This window comes from Otolemur garnettii, unplaced genomic scaffold (assembly GCF_000181295.1).
Source record: "Otolemur garnettii isolate 467f Iridium unplaced genomic scaffold, OtoGar3 scaffold00197, whole genome shotgun sequence".
NCBI classification, from domain to species: domain Eukaryota; kingdom Metazoa; phylum Chordata; class Mammalia; order Primates; family Galagidae; genus Otolemur; species Otolemur garnettii.
The window spans coordinates 2,150,823-2,167,571 of record NW_003852592.1 but is presented as its reverse complement, the minus strand read 5'-3'; the positions used below and the strand labels follow the sequence as shown (position 1 = coordinate 2,167,571).

Sequence of the window (16,749 nt, the reverse complement as noted above, 5' to 3'; positions counted from 1 at the left end):
GGCCTCCCCAAACCCCCTGCTGAAGGCGTCCCCACCAGAGAAAGCGTAGGGATGGGAGGCTGGGGCGGGAGTGCTGGGCCCGTGAGGAGGGGTGCAGAGGCCAGAAGAGGACGCCAGGGCGGCGAGGGGCCAGGAAGGGTGCAGCGCGGGGGCTGGGCCCCAGGAGAGGCAGGGGGAGACTGGGGGCTATGCGCGGGCCGTGGAAGGGAAGCGGTCCCGAGAAGGGGCAGAGGCCGCGGCCGGGGGACCTGCGGCGTCCCCCAGCAGGCTAACTGGGGGAGCAGGACGTGCGGGGGCTTTCCGCTGGCCGCACCTGCAGGCCAGGTGAGGGCTGTCCTTCTCCCCGCGCGCGTCTCACCTGCCCAGCGTCCGCTTCATGCCCCCGTCGGCCGCGCAGCGCGGCTCAGCCGGCCCCTTGCCCGCCAGGCGCAGGTTCTGCTTCAGGCGGCAGTCGCCGTCCAGCGCCGCTGCGGCCAAGCCCGGGGAGGACGAGCCCGAGGCGGCGCAGCGCTCATGCTCCAAGGTGACGGGCTCGGTCCGCTTCCTCATGCCGCGGCCGACAGGATGCTCGCTGGCCTCGCCCGCCCGCCTGCGCCACAGTCGCCGCCGCTCACAGCCCCCGCCGCGCGGAGCCGGGAGCCCGGAGCCCGCCGCCTGCCGCTCCTTACATCCCAGCCCCAGGATCCGTCGCCCGCTACGCCCAGCGCGGGGGGAGGGTAGGCCGCGCCCGACCAATCAGCGCTGGGATTCTGCCAGCCCCGCCCCCGACACCTCCCGCAGGCCACGCCCCGGCTGCTTCTCGCCAGCTCTGCCGGGAGCTCACTCGGCCGCGCAGGCGCGGGCCGTAGCCATCACGGAGGAGGTCTCGGGAAGCTGGGCTGCTGGGTGGGCTTTGCGGGGTCGGAGGGCCGTCCCGGGGCTGGCGGCTTCCTGCGCCCGGCGCTGGATGTCGTGAGCATATCCGTCGCCTCCCACCGCAGTGGCCAGATGGGCGAGAACACAGGGGAGGCCACAGAGGAGCCGCCCTCTGAGCGAGAGCCGCTCCCAGCCGGAGCTCCTGGCTATCCCAACATTGCAGACCAGGAGCAGCCTCGGGAGCTGTTCATTCATAGGAACAGAATGAGGAGGACAGCCCACTCTCCCACGCGAGGTCACGACTTGCTGGCCTTTCCAAACCATTCCTGGGGAATGGTTTATGAATTTTACAATTAGGACTGTACTTGCAAAAAATGCTTTCAGGTATCTAACTTCTAATTTAAAACACATGTGTAGGTATTCAGTTTTTAAAAGTGAACTGTGCGGCTCGGCGCCTGTGGCTCAACCGGCTAAGGCGCCAGCCACGTACACCTAAGGTGGCGGGTTCGAATCCCCAGCCCGGGCCCGCCAAACAACAATGGCTGCAACCAAAAAATGGCCAGGCGTTGTGGCAGGCGCCTGTGGTCCCAGCTACTTGGGAGGCTGAGGCAGGAGACTCGCTTGGGCCCAGGAGTTGGAGGTTGCTGTGAGCGTGATGCCACTGCACTCTACCCAGGGGGATAGCTTGAGGCTCTGTCTCAAAAAAAAAAAAAAAAGTGAACTGTGGAAGCAGTTTTTAAAAACTTGTATTTGTTTTTAGTTTTAGTTTAGTTTTGTTTTGTTTTTTGAGACAGCCTCAAGCTGTCACCCTGGGTAGATGCTATGGCATCATAGCTCACAGCAACCTCTTGGGCTCAAGCGATTCTTCTGCCTCCACCTCCCAAGTAGCTGTTACTATAGGCGCCCGCCATAACGCGTGGCTATTTTTTGGTTGCAGCCGTCGTTGTAGTTTGGTGAGCCCGGGCTGGATTCCAACCCGCCAGCTTAGGTGTATGTGGCTGGTGCCTTTAGCCACTTGAACCACAGGCGTCGAGCCAGATTTTAGTTTTTATAAAATAATTAGAATTATTTAATGGGGAAAATTCCATTTCAAACGTGTATTCCTACACGAGAAAACTAAATTAAACACTTTGAACCCATCCTAAAAAAAAGAGTAAAGAGCAGTTTCGCCAGTTTAGGTTTGGTCCCTTTCCCTGCCTAGGCCTGCGGCATTTTTGCTGCCTTGCAAACCTGGGCCTTCAGTCTGGGTCCACTTGAGAGGGGCTGAAGGAAGGCAGGGGGGCACCAGAGGGTAGGAAGGAGGAAGGCCCCTATAGTTGTATAGCTTTGGCCTTATTTAATATAGCATTAATTTTACAGATGACCTACCAACAAGAGATATATCTGCTTACTTATTCCAGAGCAGCTTTTGCAATTTCAACATTTGTGTCAGTTTGAAAACTTAGCAACTGATAAGGTCAATTGGAAATGACATTAGAAATTCCATGTTTCCTTATATTAGTTTTGTAACTGTAGTTTGCAATTACAAAGAAATTTCTTTGACCATATTACGAAGTATCACGAGCTGCATTCATATATATATTTATATTTATATTTATTTATTTTTGCAGTTTTTGGCCCAGGGCTGGGTTTGAACTCACCACCTCTGGCATCTGCCCTACTCCTTTGAGTCACAGGTGCCACCCATCATATTTTATATGTTCATATACATTTAACATATAGGAAGGAGATTGGGGGTGCAGAAAATAAAATATAAAAAAATGTTTGACCCTATCACTCACAAAATAATCCTTTTTTTAATTTTTGAGAACTTTCTCATTGTTGCCCCAGACTAGAGTGTCATAGCACTATAGCTCACTGCTACCTCAAACTCCTGGGGTCAAACTATCCTTTTGCCTCAGCCTCCTGAGTAGCTGGGGCTACAGGCACCCAACATGATACCCTGCTAATTTTTCTACTTTTAGTAGAGGCAGAGTCTTGCTCTTACTCAGACTGGTTTCTAACTCCTGAGCTCAAGCACCCAGCCACAAAATATTCTTTAACAGAAAAACAAAAAAGCAAGGAAAGGAGGGCTAGAGAAAAAGAGAAATCTGTGAGAGGTATTGACTCTTTCTTGCTGGCACTACTAGACCCTGCCCACACAGTCCTCACCTCTTGGTTATGGAGCCTGTGTATACCACCCCTGCACACTGCTGACGCCCATGTTTATATCTCTAGTCCATATCTCTTCTTGAGCCCAAGGCTCCTCTACCTAATGGCCTATTCATCTGTACTCTGATTTCTAACAGGCACCTAAATTTATTATGTTCAGAGCTGAGCTCCCAACTCTTCCCTTACCTCCAACTCCATCCATAACCTTCTCCTCTTGGGGAATGACAACTCTTTACTTCAATTCCTCAGGCCGAAATTCTGGCATCATCCTTGATTTTTCTGTCTTAAGCTATAGCATCTTTATCACCAATCTGTCAAAATCTATCCTGAACCTCAAACTCTTGGGCTCAAGTGATCCTCTGGCCTCAGCCTCATGAGCAGTTAGGACTACAGGCGTGAGCCACCATGCCTGGATAGTTCTTCTATTTTTAGTAGAGATAGGGGTCTCACTCTTGCTGGGGTTGGTCTGAAACTCCACTGGCCTTGGCCTCTCCGAGTGTTAGGATTACAGGTGTGAATGACTGTGCCAGGCCACCTTCGCACTTTGATTCCTGTTGCCTGAAATTTTTGCCCTTCCCTAAAGCACATAACCACATGGCTTATTTCCTCCTCACTTCAGATCTGTGCCTTCTCGGAACACTTGAACTCAAAACTCTCAGACTCGGTTTCATTCACTCTGTTCACCTTCCTTGCTTTATTCTTCTGAGTGCTTATAACCACTTTATCTGTGTATTGCTGTTTTCCTACCCTGGAACATAAGACTCTGAGACAAATGACTTTAACTCTATTTCATTGTCTCTGGACCAATACCTGACTCCTAGCAGACACTTCACAAATATTTTCAAAAACAGTGAATCATCACAACTCCTCAGAGGTAGTGCTGCTGTCCCCATTTTACAGGTAAGGAAGTGAGTCTCAGGGTTTTTAAAAGACTTTGCATCTGGTTTGAAAATAAAAAGGTTTATGGCTGAGGAAGTTTGTGGATACTGGTCTTTGAACCATGATCCTGCAATATACAATTGTGTATTACTGCCTCCCGGGTCTCTACTGTATCCTTATAAAAGAGCAACATAGGTTCTAAGGTTAGCTGGAATAAATCCAATATTGCTTTTTAGAAATTAATTTTGCTTTTTAGGCGGCTTTGGGGCTCATACTTGTAATGCCAGCATTCTGGGAAGCTGAGGTGGGTGGATCCCTTTAGCTCAGGGTTTCAAGACCAGCCTGAGCAAGAGCAAGACCCTGTTTTCACTAAAAATAGAAAAACTAGCTGAGTGTTGTGGTGGGCGCTTGTAGTCCCATCTACTAAGGAGGCTGAGGGAGGAGATGGCTTGAGCCTAGGAATTTGAGGTTTCTGTGAGATATGAGGCCTTGGCCCTATAGCCAAGGCAATAGAGTAAGACTGTCACACCAAAAAAAAAAAAAAAAAAGAAGAAGAAACCAATAAGAATTGACATTGCTTTAAAATCATAGCCAGTTTCTTTAGCAATGATTTGTATCTTTGATATTATACAGGTAGGACATTTTCCTTAATTCTAGGCAAGGAAATGCCTAGTGAATCCATGTTAACCTAGAACAAATACTACAAATATTTTTAAACGACTGCTTGAAAATTAAAGGGTTGGTACCGTGGAGTTGGAAAGCCTAAGTGCAGCGTCTCATCACTTAAAGCTGTGAGACCTTGGGCAAGTTACCTAGCTTCTATTTCCTTATCTATACTAGATCTTAATAAGCACCCATAGGGTGATTGTAAATTAAATGAAATATGTATTGCAGACCAAATAAAAGATGTTTTCGCTTTAATTTCAAGCAAACAACCCGCGCTGCAAAACTGAAACGAAACGCTGCGTCATAACGTTAAAGTACATCAAGTCTCTGGGCCTTCCCTTCTTTTGAGGATAAGAACGCAAAGCTCCCCTTTGAACCAAAATGAAAATGAATGAACCAAAAGGAGAAGAAATAAAAGAAGCTGTGGGGCGTGCATTCAGCCCGCCGCACACAATCTCTAGGCCCGCGTCTCTGCGGAGGCGCTCTCCCCAGCAAGCGGGTCCTCACGCAGGTGTGTCCCCTGTAGCCGTCCCCTTTGCAGCCGAAGCTACGCAACGGAGGGAAATGTCTCTTCTCGGCAGTCGTACGCCGTATTCCGGAAGTGCCTTCCTATTGGCTAGGCCTGTTGGGCGCCAAAGCGTGGAGCGGAGGAGAGGGCTGCAGCTGCTGGACCTGGAACCGGGACGTCGGTGGCCGTTTGGGCTTAGAGCTGGCAGTTGAGAAAGCCGCGGGAACGGAACGCCTCTGCCATGTTCTGCGAAAAGGCCACAGAGTTGGTCCGCGAGCTGCACCGCGCCCCCGAAGGGCAGCTGCCGGCCTTCAATGTGAGGGGGGGCGGGGTAGACGGGTGCAGCGGGTGGGGGGCGGGGGCTTTCCCTGGAGGGTTTACCTTCTCGGTTTTTATCCTCTCCGAGGTCGGAAACAAAAATTTTGGAACGTGGCAAACAAAATCTAGGAGGGGGAAAAAAGCAGGGTGGGGGGTGGACGGCGCCTGTGGCTCAGTGGGTAGGGCGCCGGGCCCATATACCGAGGGTGGTGGGTTCGAACCCGGCCCCGGCCAAACTACAACAAAAAATAGCCGGGCGTTGTGGCGGGCGCCTGTAGTCCCGGCTACTCTGGAGGCTGAGGCAAGAGAATCGCCTGAGCCCAGGAGTTGTAGGTTGCTATGAGCTGTGATGCCACTGCACTCCACCAATGGCTACATAGTGAGCATCTGTCTCTACCAAAAAAAAAACATCCGTGGTTATATCACCTAGTGATTTGGTGAATTCCTTCCGTGCATAGCCACCTTCTGTGTTCAACTGAACATTTACTGGTTGCCTGAAAACCTAGCATTTCTTGCTCACCAGGCAGCGAAGTGTGGTGATTAAAGGCCCGGCCTCAGGAACCATACTGGGATTTTGGTTCTGCAGCAGATCTTTGAAGCAGTTACTTAGGGTTTCTGTGCTCTTAGTTTTTTCAACCAGAACTGGGGAGGAGTAATATGATCTTAGCAGCCACCTCATGGAGTGGTGAGGGCAGAGTAGGTGGGTGAACAAAGCCTGACATACAGCGAAGGGCAAGGATGGGTTAACTGTTATTTCTACTACTGTTGCTGCTGCTGCCCTTACAATTGACCTACATTATCTCTTGTCTTCATCATAATAACCCTTTGAGTTTTTTCCAGCTCTATACATGTAGGCATGGGGAAAAATTCAAGTGTCTTACCTAGGAGGGGACACAGCCAGTAAGAAGTAAAGTTAGAATTTGAACCTAGCATTCTGGCTCCAGAGCCTGCACTAAATCTGAATTTCACTACCCCTCTAATAGAGCAGGCACTGTGTGGATGCCCAGACACATTCTGCTGGGAGAGGGGGCACAAAACAGGTAACAATGAAGTGATAACCAACAAGATGTAGACACAAAGAGGAAAGGCCATTGTGAGCTGAGGTCAAAGAGGATATGTTTGAGCCTGGTCATCTTCAAGGATTAGGTCACCACTTTGAGGAGAGAGTAAGATGTCCCATTCGAGGGATGCTGCAGCTCAAAATCACATGGTCACATGTTGGAAAGGGTTACCAACAGTTATCTTCCGGGAAATTATAAAAAAGTGGCTGATAGCCTAAAAGAGTTTGACGTTCACTTGTAAAGAATTTTGGAAGCTGGTAGACGATTTTACATTTTGTGTTTTACACAAGGGAGGATAATTTTTGTGTTTTAAGGATAACTGGGCTCGATGCCTGTGGCTCAGGTGGCTGGGGCGCCAGCCACATACACCTAGGGTGGCGGGTTCAAATCCAGCCTGGGCCCGCCAAACAACAATGATGGCTGCAACCAAAAAAAATGGCCGGGCGTTGTGGCGGTTGCCTGTGGTCCCAGCTACTTGGGAGGCTGAGGTGGGAGGCTGAGGCAGGAGACTCACTTGAGCCCAGGAGTTGGAGGTTGCTGTGAGCTGTGATGCCATGACACTCTACCCAGTGGGATAGCTTGAGGCTCTGTCTCAAAAAAAAAGGGTAACTGGCAGCAACATAGGGAATGGATTGAAGACAAGAAAGAATGGGGGCAGGAGATGGCTAATAGGTGGTTGATAGACCAGATAAGAGATATGTGTGGTCCAGACTGCATCAGGTCAGTGGCACTGAGATCTGTGTCTGGGTTTTAGAGACATGAGACAAACAGGACTTGCAATTTTTCAGACAGGAGATGGGTGAATAATGAATGAGAAGGATGGATCAGGGTCCCCGGAGCATTCTCAGGTAACTGGAGGATTCTCAGGTAACTGAGTAAACATCAGAATTCAAGAGGAAGAGCGTTTTAGGGAAGGTGATGAGTTTTGTTTTAAACACAAAAGCATACCTAGTCTGGCAGGTTATTTTACAAGTGAGACGGAGCCAAGAGAAATTTGAGTCAAGTTAAGGAATTTTTTTGAACTTACAGCATATTGGAGACAGAGGCTCAACTTGAACATAGGTTTTCTGGATTCTTATTTATTTTTTAAACTTCAAAACAGCTACCTCTTTTAAAAAGTTAGAAGACTGCTCCGGCACCTGTAGCTCAACGGCTAGGGCGTCAGCCACATACACTGGAGCTGGCAGGTTTGAACCCAGCCTGGGCCTACCAAACAACAATGACAACTACAACCAAAAAATTGCCAGGCATTATGACAGGCGCCTGTATTCCCAGCTACTTGGGAGGCTGAGGCAAGAGAATTGCATAAGCCCAAGAGTTTGAGGTTGCTATGAGCTGTGATGCCACGGCACTCTACCGAGGGCGACATACAGAAACTCTGTCTCAATAAATAAATAAATACATATATAGTTAGAAGACAACGATGTGAAGCTCAGTAGAGATGCTGGAATGTAGATAAGTGAGCTCTAAAATGTGGCTCCATGCAGGAGTTGGAGAGCTAAGAACTTTAGAAGCATAGACCTATGAGGGCACAAACCCAAAGGCAAGAGACTTGTCTAAACAGATACTGGCTGAGCTGGAAGTGGAATTGGGCTCTGACTCTTGGTCTAGCTTACTTTTTCACTCAAATTTTAAGAAAAGTGCTGGTTTACCACTTTTGGGGGGATGGGGTAGGTCTTAGAAATTGTAAAATCCCTTTCTCTTCTAGGTCTTTGTCTCATTAGTGCCTTTCACTGACAGACCTATCGGCCTGAAAGACTCAGCCTGCACAGGAGGGACTCTGACTCAGCTGAGCAGGGAAGGTGGATCTGAGAGGCCCAGGACCCCTTTAAGAATGATTCTTCCAGGCAGGTGATAGCCAGTAGGTTTAGAACAGGGGCTCTGTCTTGTTGCTTTCAGAATCATACATGGTTAGATGCTGGGTTCAGCAGGTTGAAAATTGATTATCCCCTTTCTATTTGCAGAACTGGTCATTTTTTAAATTAAAAAGTACATTTTTGGCTCGGCGCCTGTGGCTCAAATGGCTAGGGCGCCAGTCACATACACCTGAGCTGGCGAGTTCGAATCCAGCCCGGGCCCACCAAAGAACAATGACGGCTGCAACCAAAAAATGGCTGGGCGTTGTGGTGGGTGCCTGTAGTCCCAGGTACTTGGGAAGCTGAGGCAGGAGACTTGCTTGAGCCCAGGAGTTGGAGGTTGCTGTGAGCTGTGGTGCCGTGACACTCTACCCAGGGGGACAGCTTGAGGCTCTGTCTCAAAAAAAAAAGTACATTTTTAAGAAAAGTACCGTGGGCTCTTAGGGGCTTACAACCTGAGGTAAGGGCACAGAATAAAGGTAATTCCCACTTTAGGCAAAAATTTATATTGAAAGTTTGTGTATTTTACAAAATTATTTTGTGGCTTTTAAAAAAATTTTTTATTTTGTGGCTTATACCTACAGATGTTAATTGCACAAGAGTTTCAACTATTCCTTAAAATAATATTTGCTGATAAAAGGAATAGTTAACCGAATTATAATTAATAAATCAGATTTTTCTTTGAGACAGAGTCTTGCTCTATTGTCCTGGGTAGAGTGCAGTGGTGTTATAGCTCACTGCAACCTCAAACTACTGGGCTCAAAGATCCTCCTGACTTACAAGTAGCTGGGACTACAGGTGCCCACCACAATGCCTGGCTTGGCTAGTTTTTCTATTTTTGGTAACGACGGAGTCTCACTCTTGCTCATGCTGGTCTCAAACTCCTGAGTGCAAGCAATTCTACCTTGGCCTTCCAGACTGCTAGGATTGTAGGTGTGAGGCACCATGCCCAGCCCCATGATATTTTTTTAATGAGGTGATGGAAGGGAAGATAGAATTCATGCTTTTTCATTAGGAATTCTCTTTTGAGCGGTGCCAAGTAGTTGATCTTGTAATTTTGCCAGAAGTATACCAAAGCATTTTTGCTAATACCTATATTTTGACTCTAAAAATAAATTGGGAAAAGTAGATGGGATCGCTTCTCTTTGGTTGTTGATAGATCTAATAGTTCTATTGTGTGATGTTTAAAGGTATCAGAATTCTAATGTTATCTTTCCAAGGGAAGATTTGCCCAAAATGGGTAGTAGAAAAACTTGTTTTGACTTTCTCTCAAGTACAAACCCCAAACACTATTCCAGGCGTCCTCAAACTATGGCCCGTGGGCCACATGCGGCCTGCCTAGGACATTTATCCAGCCCGACAGGTGTTTTCGCTACCGCTGCCTGCCCTGCTTAGCAGCCGACTCGTCCCAGGTCTGGCAGTCTGGCCCTCCAGTGGTCTGAGGGACAGTGAACTGGCCCCCTGTTTAAAAAGTTTGAGGACCCCTACGCTATTCCTTCTGTTTTCTTGGCATTAACTTTTTAATACCTTTTTTCAGTAAGTAATATTTACATATTTTTGTTATGCCTTATTGCTTCTGTAGGCTATTGATTTTCCTTTAATTTTATTGAGGCATAATTTATGTACAACAAGCTATACATTTTTGGGGTTTTGGGATTTTGACATATGTATATTTAATCTTTTTTTTTTTTGAGACAGTCTTACTGTGTTGCCCTCGGTAGAGTGCTGTGGCTCACAGTGACCTCAAACTCTTGGGCTTAAGTGATTTTCTTGTCTCAGCCTCCCAAGTAGCTGGAACTACAGGTGCCTGCCATAATGCCCGGCTATTTTTTTTTTTTGGTTTGCGTTTATTGTTTTAGCTGGCCCGGGCCAGGTTTGAACCCGCCAGCCTCTGTATGTGGGGAGTGTGTGGCTGGCGCCATGACCAGACAAATATATCTATAACCAGCATCCTGATCAAGATTTCTGTCACTCCAGGGGTGCTCTTGTCCCATTTTGTGGCCACCCACCTTTCACCTGTAGCCTTACACAACCACAAATTTGTTTTTTCTAACTACAGGTTATATTAGTCTTTTTTTTTTTGAGACAGAGCCTCAAGCTGTCGCCCTAGGTAGAGTGCTGTGGCATCACAGCTCACAGCAACCTCCAAGTCCTGGGCTCAGGCAGTTCTCCTGCCCCACCTCCCAAATACCTGAGACTACAGGTGCCTGCCACAACACCCAGCTATTTTTTGGTTGCCCCTGTCATTGTTTGGCAGGCCCAAGCTGGATTTGAACCTGCTCAGGTGTATGTGGCTGGCGCCTTAGCCGCTTGAGCCACAGGCACCAAGACTGTTTTCTTTATATACTGCTGGATTCAGTGTGCCAGGAGTTGGCAAACTTTTTCTATGGAGAGCCAGATGGAATCATGGATGTACTCGTGTCTGTCTGCTTTGCTCAGTGTAATGTTTCTGAGTTTGTCCTTATTGTTGTGTATACTGTCAGTAGTTCATTCCTTTCTGTTGTGCTTTATTTCCTGTTTTGTTTTGTTTTTAAAATATGGAATGCTTTACCAATTCACGTGTCATCCTTGTGCAGGGGCCATGCTAATCTTCTCTGTACTGTGCTGCTGAAACGAGCACTGTTCTGTTTTTTGAGACAGGATCTCAAATTCTTTGCCCAGGCTGGAGTACCGTGGCAAGGTCATAGCTCACTGCAACCTCAAATACATGGACAGAACAATCCTGCTTTAGCCTCCCAAGCAGTTGGGACTACAGGCACACACCACCATGCCTTGCTAATTTTTAAATTTTTTATAGAGATACAGTCTCACTGTGCCACTCGGGCTGGTCTCAAACTCCTAACCTCAAATGATTCTTCTGCCTCGGCCTCCAAAAGTTAGCCACTGCATCCAGCCTTTTTTTTTTTTTTTTTTTTTCACTGTGGTAAAATATACACAGTTATAAAATGTACCACATTAACCATTTAACCATACAGTGGTATTAATTATATTCACTTCATTGTATAATCATCACACCTATCCATTTCCAAAACTTCTTCATTCCTCCGAAACAGATTCTCAATCATTAAGCAGTAACTAACTCCCCAGGGCCCCCTCTTTGCAGTTCCTGGTAACCTCTTGTCTCTATGAATTTGCCTGTGCTGCATAGTTCAGATAAGTGGAATCGTACAGTAGTTGTCCTTTTCTGTTTGACATCTTTCATTCAGCGTAATGTTTTCAGGGTCTGTCCTTATTGGAGCATGTGTCAGTACTTCATCCTGTTCATGGTTGAATAATGTTCCACCGAATGGGTATACCACATTTGGTTTATCTCTTAGTTGATGGACGTTTGGGTTGTTTCCACATTTTAACTATTATGAATAATACTAAAAACATTTGTGTATAGGTTTTTGTATATGTTTTCAGTTTTCTTGAGTATATACCTAGGAGTGGAATTGCTGCATCATATGGTAATTCTGTGTTCGGCTTTTTGAGGAGTATCAGGTTTTTTCCCCAAGGATCTACCATTTTACATTCCTACCAGCAATGTGCAAGGGCTCCAGTTTCTCCACATCTTGCCAGGAGCTGTTACTATGAACATAATAGTAGGGTGGGAAAGGACTATTGCTTTTCGATAAGGTATATAAATCAAAGGTAAATACAACATAATATGGGTAGATATTGCCACAGAATTGGTGGGGGAACTTAATAAACATGTACCAATATCAATTTGTATATTCTAGGAGGATGGACTCAGACAAGTTCTGGAGGAGATGAAAGCTTTATATGAACAAAATCAGTCTGATGTGTAAGTTTGATAAGATTGATATTTTAAAACAATTTAAAAGTCAAATGTTGAAATCGGATAACCTTGCGTTAGATTTTGGATGTGATTTTTTCCTCTCCATTTGCCGTGTGCCTGATCATGCCATAGAGGCACAGACTAGAGGGGTTTGTGCTGATCTGTCCTTGGTGAACGTTTGTCGTTTGACTGATACGAGTTGAAATGAGTTAAGATAGACCTAAGAAATGACCTGGCCCAAGTAGAGTTTACTGAGGACCAGTGCTGCAGAAGGCAACGGCGTAGGTCCAGAGAGGGCTCTGGAGTGATGATGGTTTGTAGCTGAGCGTGGTAGTTGGCACAGTGCAGAATCTGGGCTGTGTGACAAAGGCCATGGGATCCTGTGACTTGGTGAGGAGTAAAACACAAAAGGGAACCAGGTGCTGGGTCAAAGTTGAGTTATTCAGACCTCAGCCTAGAGAAGTCTTTCTTTGTGACATGCAGTCTCCTCTTTGGCCTTGTTAGCTACAATGTTCTAATCAGTTATTTGGATGTAGAAATCAAGAGAATGTGCTAAGATTTGTAGGGCACACAAAATGATAGGATCATTGCCAACGGTTGTGCCATGTAACAGGAAGTCTTTACAGGTGGAATGAGGAACTGAAGCCCAGCAGGTCTGTAATAAACATAAGGCAGGCTCGGCGCCTGTGGCTCAACCGGCTAAGGCGCCAGCCACGTACACCTAAGGTGGCGGGTTCGAATCCCCAGCCCGGACCCGCCAAACAACAATGATGGCTGCAACCAAAAAATGGCCGGGCGTTGTGGCGGGCACCTGTGGTCCCAGCTACTTGGGAGGCGGAGGCAGGAGACTCGCTTGAGCCCAGGAGTTGGAGGTTGCTGTGAGCTGTGATGCCACGGCACTCTACCCAGGGGGACAGCTTGGGGCTCTGTCTCAAAAAAAAAAAAAAAAAAAAAAAAAAAACATAAGGCAAATGTAAACTCCTGCACTCAAGTCCCAAGCCACTCATTGGTCCGTCCAACAAGCAGGACTGAACAAGTTTGTGCTGGCAGGTGGCTGTGGTCTTCTAGTGGTGAACCACACAGTCAGGATTCATGTCCCTGTGGCCCCACGGTACAGAGCGGAAGACACAAGTTTGTGCTGGCAGGTGGCTGTGATCTTCCAGTGGTGAACCACACTTGTCAGGATTCATGTCCCTGTGGCCCTGCAGTACAGTGCGGATGACAGCTGCTAAATACCCATGTGCTAAGTTGGGACACATTCTGTGAAGGAAGCAGTGCGGTGCCAGGAGAGAGAAAAATGAATTGACTGTTTAGCTTAGGATAGGAATCAGGAAGTTCTCTCAAAGGAAGAGACATGTCAGGTGAGATCTGAAGGAGGGGTGGGTTTTAGTGAGGCAATTTTTGTGGTCAAAGAGCATTTTAGGCAGAGGGAACAACATGTGCAGAGTCATGAAAGAGGGTGGAAGGGTGGGGAACCCAGGAAACTGACAAAGAGAGGACTGTGGGGCAGGTGGTGGATGTGAGCTGAAAGATCATCCTGCCTGCTGTGTGGATGGCAGTTGGAGGAGCTGAGAGGAGGGGTGCTGCTGGTCATGCCGGTGACTGGAGAGGTGACCCAGGCTAGATAAAAGGTGAGCAGGGGAAGGAAGTGCTCTAGAGATGACCTGACAGGCCTCAGTCCTGTAAAGGAGTGGTTTTCCTATACTTGTTTTGTACCATTTGCAAATTCATGAGCTACCTTCCTAGTTTCTTTCTAGAGAGTATATTTTTGTTATATTTCTAGTTAAAACTATTTGTGAAAAGACATCTTTCTTAATTACTCATGTATAAATGTGAATCTTTAGAAAGCCCTCTTAATAGAGTACATTGATATTATTAGGTTGGGGCATTAATTTGTGCTATTTCCTTTTAATCCAGAGCACATTGTAAACAATATAGAGAATAAATCAGATTTCATAGAGTGGCTAAAGTGTGTAGAACACATCTGGAAGACTTGATGGGATCAGACTGTGTTTCTCCTGAATTATCAAGGTCTAGGACAGGGCCAGGTGTGGAGGAGGCGCTGCGTAAATGAATCCTGTCTATGTTCAGCTGCTTCCTTTAAAAACTCCAAAATCAATTCCTGTTCATTCTGTAACACTTATCTAATATCTAAAGACATGACTTTTTATACTGCAAAACCAAAATTTTCTCCATTGAGTGAAGAATACTGAAGTACAGTACACATACTTAGTTGAAGAGCAAAATATTTGTTAAATGAGTGAAAGACCATTTTGACCTCATTTCAACTCCCTGTATTATTACGAAGACAGACAAGTATAGAATGACATGACAGACCATAATCTTAGGAACCAAAATGTTAGGTTTGTGTCTTCTCAGCATGACAAGGGAATTCCAAAAAATGAGTAAACACAATGTTTATCATTTGGAAATTGCAGTAGAGATTAATCAGCGTGTACAAATGCAAAATACCCAATGGCTAAATGAAATGGCAAGTCATTTAGCTTGTGGCTTTTTATCTTTTGATACATTGATAGAGCTCTCAGGTTCAGGTAGTTACTATGTGCATAAGTTAACTGCTGATCATAGATGGGTGAAACCAAGCGTGTAAGTCAGTTGTCAGCGGCCTTGGAAAATTTTACTTATTCTGAAATGTACTTTTTTCCCCCCTCTTTAAATGCTCTTTATTAGGAATGAAGCAAAGTCAGCTGGACGAAGTGATTTGATACCAACCATCAAATTTCGACACTGTTCCTTGTTAAGAAACCGTCGCTGCACTGTAGCATACTTGTAAGCTCCTCAGTTTTTGCTTATGGTGCCGAGAATGCTGGAGGGTTTTCTGTGTAGTTTCCTGGTTAACAAATCTAGCTGAAATCTTAGATTTGTATCTCTCTGTATCATCATTCTACATTTTTCCTTTTTCCATTTTTAAAACTTTTCATTATGAAACACAAGTGCCTACCAAGAGTCCCAGGGAGCCTCTCTGTCAAGACACTTAGAGGTTAATAGCTTATTATTTTGCTGCATTATGCCACACTACTTCAGAGTGTCATGGTGCTTCCACTGACTACGGGAATGTTTTTAGGATTTTACTTATCTAAGAAATAGGCTCTTTGGGATCTTCTCCCCAGGGCCTGGTGTTACTGTCGTCTGGAGGAGGGGACAGCACAAGTCCCCAGTGTTTGGCCCCTTGTATCTCACAGCTGACCGTTTGCATCAGGAGCCATGTTCACTTGTGACACTCAGGTTCTTGTGAGTCCTGAGTCTCCTTGCCAGAATCACTGCCAGCCCCCCTTTTACTCTTAATGCCACTAACGCCTTCTCAGTGTCCTAGGTATGACCGGTTACTTCGCATCAGAGCACTCAGGTGGGAATATGGCAGTGTCTTGCCAAACACGCTACGATTCCACATGTCTGCTGAAGAAGTAAGTTGGCTTTGTTTAAGCTTATCAGTTTAGAAAATGCCGTTCTGGCATTGCTGTATAATATTCATTGGTATTTCTCTTTCTAATTCTTAAAAAACAAAAACAGAGTGGCCGGGTATGATGGGTCATTCCTGATATCCTAGCACTCCTGTAGTTTTTTTCTTCCTTTATTTCTTTTTTTTTTTTGAGACAGGGTCTTACTCTGTCACCCTGGGTAGAGTGCCCTGGTGTTGTAGCTCACAGCAACCTCAAACTCTTGGACTCAAGCGATCTTCCTGCCTCAGCCTCCCCAGCAGCTGGGACTACAGACACCAAAACACTTGGCTAGTTTTTCTGTTTTTTAGTAGAGATGAGGTCTTACCATCAGCTTATGCTAGTCTTTAGCTCAAGTGATCTTCCCACCTTAGCCTCCTAAGTAACTGGGAATACAGGCGCCCGCCTGGTTATTTTTAGAGTCAGAGTCTTGCTCTTGTACAGTCTGGTCTTGAACTTCTAAGCTCAAACAATCCACCTGCCTCGGCCTCCCAGAGTGCTAGGATTATAGGCATGAGCTACCATACCTGGCCTGGTATTTCTCTCTTTTTTTTTTTTTGAAGTCTCTGCTGCCCTGGGTGGAGTGCAGTGACCTCACTGTAGGTCACACAAACCTCAAACTCCTAGGGCAAGTGATCATCCTGACATAGCTTCCCAAGTAGCTGAGACTATGGGCACCTGCCGCCACACCCAGTTAATTTTTCCATTTTTAGTAGAGACAAGATCTTGCTTTGCTCAGACTGGTCTCCAACTACTGAGCTCAAGTGATCCCCCTAGAGGGCTAGGATATCAGGAATGACCCATCGTGCCTAGTCGCTCTGTTTTTGTTTTTTAACATCTCTTTTCAGCAATTTTTGGGCCTGTGTTTATTTAGTATAGAGTGTGATAGGAGTTATATGGTAGGGAGTAATTTTAAATGTTGTGTGGAAAACTATATTATTACTTTACAAAATTGTAATACTAAAGAGTGATCCATCAGTAGGTTTGAAAGATTGGCATTATTTGGGGGTTTTCCATAAATTGTGTGTATATGTACTTTCTTAGTCAATATTGCAAATTCATATTTGTAGTGAAACTCTTGACTTACCATGCACTGAGGTGCTAACCTAGCCCAGTCAGCACCTAAGGACATAGAATTGGAGTTGGGCAGGCTTGGATTCAAATCCTGGTTCTCCACTGTCTAATCTTTTTTTTTTTTTTTTTTTTTTTTTGAGAC

The 16,749-nt window shown here is 46.1% G+C and overlaps 2 protein-coding genes and 1 non-coding gene across 4 annotated transcripts in view; 1 reads left to right on the top strand and 2 right to left on the bottom strand.

The window, feature by feature from the left end:
• Positions 1-792, bottom strand: part of ABHD12 (abhydrolase domain containing 12) — a 52,912-nt gene extending 52,120 nt beyond the window's left edge. For both annotated transcript variants that reach the window (XM_023507661.1, XM_012812227.2), the window contains exon 1: positions 359-792. In XM_023507661.1, coding sequence (XP_023363429.1) covers positions 359-549 — 191 coding nt within the window. In that variant the 5' untranslated portion in view covers positions 550-792. The remainder of the gene's footprint in view (positions 1-358) is intronic.
• Positions 793-5,215: 4,423 nt separating this feature from the next.
• Positions 5,216-16,749, top strand: part of GINS1 (GINS complex subunit 1) — a 22,781-nt gene continuing 11,247 nt past the window's right edge. The window contains exons 1-4 of the mRNA XM_012812240.2: positions 5,216-5,375; positions 12,017-12,081; positions 14,767-14,865; positions 15,410-15,500. Of these exons, the coding sequence (XP_012667694.1) occupies positions 5,301-5,375; positions 12,017-12,081; positions 14,767-14,865; positions 15,410-15,500 (330 nt within the window). The 5' untranslated portion in view covers positions 5,216-5,300. The remainder of the gene's footprint in view (positions 5,376-12,016; positions 12,082-14,766; positions 14,866-15,409; positions 15,501-16,749) is intronic.
• On the bottom strand, positions 10,826-10,934 carry LOC111721892. The gene has a single exon (XR_002770886.1). It is a non-coding gene; the product is annotated as a U6 spliceosomal RNA (small nuclear RNA).